The sequence below is a fragment of the Trachymyrmex cornetzi genome, unplaced genomic scaffold, assembly GCF_001594075.2.
Source record: "Trachymyrmex cornetzi isolate Tcor2-1 unplaced genomic scaffold, Tcor1.1 scaffold92, whole genome shotgun sequence".
Taxonomy (NCBI): domain Eukaryota; kingdom Metazoa; phylum Arthropoda; class Insecta; order Hymenoptera; family Formicidae; genus Trachymyrmex; species Trachymyrmex cornetzi.
In genome coordinates this window covers 94898-101090 of record NW_017300267.1, presented here as the reverse complement: position 1 = coordinate 101090, position 6193 = coordinate 94898, and the positions used below count along the sequence as shown (strand labels likewise).

Below are 6193 nucleotides of genomic sequence, written 5' to 3'. Positions count from 1 at the left end.
GCCTCTAGGCTCGTCCGCTATGATTGTTGGTCGTCGATTTAAAAAAAAGTAACGGAAAAGTAACGAAAAGTTACTTTCTCAAGTAACGGTAACTGTAATGAGTTACTTTTAAAAATCGGTAACTAGTAACGGTAACTTGTTACTTTTCCTACTCGGTAACGAGTAACTGTAACTTGTTACTTTTAAAAAGTAACTTTCCATTCCCTGAATATATATCATAATGATTAACTAAATACATATATCATGTATATGTTTCGACATATCGTCGAAATTAAAATCATTCAATAGAAAGTTACTAGTTAATACCCGTATCAAGTGCACGATGTAAACTAATCCATACCTTAGGTCTGTTCGCACTTTTTGCTCTCGGCATCTTCGTTTTCTCTCTTTTCAAAGCGAAATATATATCTATCTCATTTTAAGTGCAAAAATATTTGGGGATTTCATGCAACCCGAACAGACCTCTTATATTCTTATATCATGGCCGTTCCAAAGTCTATTGTTGGATTCACACTGTATCCGATGTGCATGGATTTTGCTTCGTATCATCGGAATCCTGTTTTCTGATTGGTTGCAGATAGTCGTACGACGCAAATCGGATGCAGTGTGAATCCGGCATATGTCTTTGGGCCGTTCATCTATCTCACCGTTTACTTTCTGATATTACTCCGGCCATTCCACGAAAGAACATGGAAGAACGTAAATGTTGAAGGATCTTGTCATTTTGTCGTGTTGCTGATCCTTTAAAACGGTACGAGTCCGAGACGAAGCAACGCATACAAAATTTCGGACGAAATTAAGTCGTCGTTACTCTGAAGTATGGCAGAGTATCTCGACTCTGAAGCGGACGTGAGCGAGGTAAAGTATTTTCTTTCCATTTTCTCGCCACGGGAAATCCTATGCAAAAATCTTGTACGACGAAGCGCTGCAACGACGTTTGGTGCTAATAACGTGTGCGATTGTATTACAGGGTGAAGAGGAGTTGGACCAGAATGAGAAGAAAAAACTGAGGAAGTTGAAGGCGGTAGAGGAGAGCGATGACGAGGAGGAAGGTAAGGAAAGTCGGCGCAAGCCTTTCGCGGTTTTTTTATGTACATGATTCTTGACAGATACCGATTCATTGATGATAAACTGTTCCAATTATTTCGTAGTTTGCTGTTTTTTATTGGACATGGAACCTCTAAAATCCACTCTAAAAGTAATTGTTAATTTTTATTTAGTATTCTCGGAATATTTCGTTTATTCTCCTTTTCCTGTTTTTTCTGATTTTCTCTTATCTCTTTGTTATCCTGATTTATTTGTTCCCTTTCCCTTTTCTGCTTTATTATCTGCTTTTTTTTTAAATTTATTATTACACTCAATAAGAATTTTTTAACAAACCTGTTTAAAGTTATTTTTATTATTTATTAATAATTAGTTTAATGTTCTGATATATACTATCAGTATTGAAAATTTTTGGTTTATGTTATGTATACTATAAATTTTCAGTACTGGCAGTATTCAAAACAGAGCCTCAGAGAGATTTCTTTTACTAATGTTAAAAAATTCTTAATTTATATATAAAAAGTTTTGTATAAAAATACCTAAGTAAGTAGGATAGAATATTTCAACATTGCTGAATGCAGATGGCATGGAACACTCTAGTAATGTTACTGGAATGTTCCATACTACGTGAATGAAATAAAAATTAAGATGCATTTTCACTAGCCATTCAAACTGACCGTTTCAATGACAAAAAAGATGAAGTAATGACTTTTTGTCACAGAACTATTAGAGCAAAATCTCAAATTATTATTAGCAATTAAGTTATTCTAACTGCACTGAATTCTTTCATCTGGATCAGCCGTGAAGGAAAAGATTAGGTTACATATATCGTGGTAAACGCTGATCAATCTGATGCAGCAGCACCATCAACTGTGTTTGAATGTTTGACGCTTGTACTACAAAATTTTAGCCGCTGGAATAGCAGCACATGAAATGTACCTTCAAGTTGCTAGAGAAAAAAATTGTCTAAATGATTTTAAAAGTAGAAGACTCAAAGAACTTGTAATATAAAATTGTTTTATTTGATGTTGCAAAAAGCATTGCAAGCATTGCTTTGTTTGATGATGCTTTATTTACAATTTACATTATATTTACAATATAGATATTATCTTGTGTTGAGTAAATAATAAAATTGAATGTTTATGGAGATTTTCTGATTATTAGTTTCTTATCTTGCATATTTCCACTTTCATAAAAATGTTCATTATTATTTTAAGCTTATATATTTTTTTAACTTTTTAAATGCTTAATATATCTTGTTTTTCATGTTTAACTTTAAAAGTGTTAAACAAAATTTAAGTAGTATTAAGTGACATTCTGTAATTGAATGTGTCTTTTAAAAAGAAGTGATTTATATTTTGTGTTATATCAAATGGAGGCTTTTAAAAATAGATTAGAGCAAAAAAATGGAATACTATTTGAAAAAACATTTTTTTCCCCACTGCCAGGTTTTTTCTTAGGAAAATAATACTAAAGGGTCCTCTACATAGAAGTCGTAGATGGTTGTGGAGTCTACAACTTCTATGTAGAGGACCCTTAATCTATATCCATGATGTACAGCATTAAAACATACTATATACATATATTTTATAAATAATAAGGATCAATAAACATTGCTATTATTCTTTTTATATGTGTAACCCAGATTAATTAGATTAGCTTCTAATACATTATATGTAATATTAATTTTTTTAATTGTTATTTATTTACATACTTATGTATGTATCTGTATGTATAGTGTACAATATATATATATATATAAACATATTTTGATCAGTGAATACGTGGATCATTTTTTTTTCTGTTTCTATTTTATTCTTTTTATATGTATACTTAGTTAATTAAAAAAGATTTACTTCTAATACATCATATTTAATTTATATTAATTTTCGAAATTGTAATTTATTTGTATATGTACATATGTATACATATGTGTGCAACATTGATATGATATATTTTATAGATGATGAGGATCAGTTGCGCGAGGAACTGAAAGATTTGATAGACGACAATCCTATAGAGGAAAGCGAAGGTGAAGACAGTGACGGTTCTAATCATCATAAGAAGCGTAAGAAAAGTGATGATGAGGATTTTGATGATCGCTTGGAAGATGAAGATTACGATCTGATTGAAGAAAATTTAGGCGTTAAGCTTGAAAGAGTATGCTTCTATACATCTTGGATTATTCTTAAAAAAATAGAGAGAATGTTAATTAAACAATATTAAATATTTTACTTTGCGTTACAGAAACGTTTTAAACGTCTTCGAAGAATCCAAGATGAGGAATCAGAGGAAGAACAAGAAAAAGAAGCAGATGAAGAAAGGGACGCTATTGCCAATGAATTGTTTGAAGGTTCCGGAGATGTAAGTTACATAAATATATTAAATTCGACACAGTATTAATTTTGGGAAAATGCTTAAAAATTTACATAACATATTGTCTGCAATATTCGTCTGTAATGTATACTTTGTTGCTTTTTGTCGAATTCTTATTTTATATACATAAATTATATAAATATAAATGCGTGTCTATGTATATGTGTCACATCTGCATTTGTTAAATATACATGCATACTTATATTAGGAAAGGGATGTTATTACGGTATGTAATGCTTTTGTAAGGTCTGCGATATACAAAAGTGTAGTATTTTTATTTATTTCTTTGTGTTGCTTTTAGGAGGACGAAAGACGGAGTGAACGAAGTCATAGGCCGGAGGCGGATACCTTTGAGGAAGGTAGTGACGAAGGCGAATACACTGATGCGGATGATTTTATTGTTGACGATGATGGTAGACCTATCGCAGAGAAAAGGAAGAAAAAGAAGCCAATATTTTCTGATGCGTACGTTGTGATATTTAATGACTTTTTAAAATGTCTTATAATATCTATATATTAACTATCTATCTATTAGCATAAGTTAAATTTACGTTATTCAGATAAAAAAGAAAATATCTTTTTTTTGTCTATAGAGCATTGCAAGAAGCACAGGACATTTTTGGTGTTGATTTTGATTATGATGAATTCGGTAAATATGGCGAAGAGGATTATGAAGAAGAAGAGGAAGAAGAAGAGGATGAATACATGGATGAAGATGCTGATACTGAACGGCCGCGGCGACCAAAGAAGCAGTTGAAGAAAAAGACCACAAGAAAGAGTATCTTCGAGATTTACGAGCCTAGTGAATTGAAACGCGGTCACTTTACTGATATGGATAATGAGGTACGACATAATAATATGTAGTAATGCTAAACAACAATTATCAGCGGTGTTGCGTAAATATAACAGTATTTTTTATATTGAATTTGAATACATTTCTTTTTACACTATTGTCTTTAAAAGTATTATAATATAAACAACGAATCAGCGGTATTGGGTAAATGTAACATATTTCTTTTACAAATCTTAAAATTGAATTTTTTAATATTTAGTTTTTCTATATTTTACATAGTTTTCGAAAATATTACAATATAGAGAAGAGAGAGAAGAGTGTATTATAATACAAAAAGTTTTAAATTTCTATATTGAGATATAAGAATTAATAATTAAATTTGGATTATAATACAGAAATTTTGTATTACATCTTTAAATTTAACACAAAAAATATATGTGGGAAGTACATACAAATAGTAACAATGTTTTATCACTTTAAAATACGATAAACATTGTATATTTATAAATAGCTACATTGTTTCCAAATCTATCACTTATGACATTTGTTTCAAAATTGCAGATACGTAATACAGATATACCAGAAAGAATGCAACTTAGATCTGTACCAGTCACATCAGTTCAGGAAGGTTCTGATGAACTGGATCTCGAAGCAGAATGGATCTATAAGCAAGCATTCTGCAAGCCTACAGTCTCCATTCAGGATGCCCACTTGAATGCTGAGGCTAAGGAACGGGCACGAAAAGGACCACAGACTATCGGCAAGATCAAGAAAGCCTTGGACTTTATGCGCAATCAACATTTTGAAGTCCCTTTTATATCTTTCTATAGAAAGGAGTATGTGCTGCCCGAGTTGAACATTAATGACTTGTGGAAAGTTTATAAGTTTGACGCGAAATGGTGTCAGTTGAGCCAACGGAAAGAGAACCTGCTCAAACTATTTGATAAGATGCGCAATTATCAACTGGATGAAATCATGAAGAATCCGGACGCTCCGTTGCCAGATAACGTGCGAGTGATCAAAGACGACGACATTGAGCGACTGAAGAATGTGCAGACAAGTGAAGAGCTCAATGATGTCTATAATCATTTCATGTTGTATTATAGTCACGAGATTCAGGCGATGCAGGAATCCGTGCGACAGAAGGAGAAGCAGGCACGACGTGAAGAGAGGATTCAGCGACGTAAACAACAAATTGCTGAGGCAGAAGAAAATGGAGAGGATCCGCCGGAGGAGGAAGAAATACCGGAGGAAGAAGAAGTCGACGATACGCTGAAGCAAGCTGTTAGAAGCGGCCCATACTCAATCTGTCGGAAGGCCGGTTTGGATGGTCTGGCGAAGAAGTTTGGCTTAACACCCGAACACTACGCCGAGAATCTGCGTGATAATTATCAGCGTCACGAGGTAGATCAGGAGCCGACCGAACCGACGACAATTGCGACTGAGTATTCTAGTTCGCGATTTAAGACCGCGGAAGAAGTATTGAAGGCTGCTCAGCTGATGGTGGCGATTCAGGTGGCACGCGAGCCGCTCGTGCGTAAATGCGTGCGCGAGATGTACATGGAACGTGCTAAGATGTCCGTGAAGCCAACGAAGAAGGGCATTAAAGAGATCGACGAGAATCATCCAATCTACACAATGAAATATCTGAAGGACAAGCCGGTGCGTGATCTAGTAGGCGTTCAATTCTTAAATCTGATGATTGCTGAGGAGGACAAACTCATTACGATTACACTCAGTGATGCTATTGAGGGCAACACCAGCAATAACTATGTCGATGAAATGAAGCAGCTCTATTGCCGTGATGAGTTCAGCAAACTCGTACAAGATTGGAATGCCTTGCGTGTAGGCAGCGTCGAAATCGCCCTTAATCGCATGGTAATACCACATCTAAAGAAAGAGTTGAGCGCGAATTTAATCGCTGAGGCGAAGGAATGCGTGATGCGCTCGTGTTGCCGCAAGATGTACAATTGGATCAAG

General features: G+C 34.1%; 1 protein-coding gene across 1 annotated transcript in view; it reads left to right on the top strand.

Moving 5' to 3' along the window:
• Positions 1-673: 673 nt before the first annotated feature.
• Positions 674-6193, top strand: part of LOC108769512 (transcription elongation factor Spt6) — a 9696-nt gene continuing 4176 nt past the window's right edge. Inside the window, exons 1-8 of the mRNA XM_018520532.1 lie at positions 674-858; positions 971-1052; positions 3008-3204; positions 3292-3408; positions 3629-3646; positions 3722-3885; positions 4014-4263; positions 4775-6177. Of these exons, the coding sequence (XP_018376034.1) occupies positions 820-858; positions 971-1052; positions 3008-3204; positions 3292-3408; positions 3629-3646; positions 3722-3885; positions 4014-4263; positions 4775-6177 (2270 nt within the window). The 5' untranslated portion in view covers positions 674-819. The remainder of the gene's footprint in view (positions 859-970; positions 1053-3007; positions 3205-3291; positions 3409-3628; positions 3647-3721; positions 3886-4013; positions 4264-4774; positions 6178-6193) is intronic.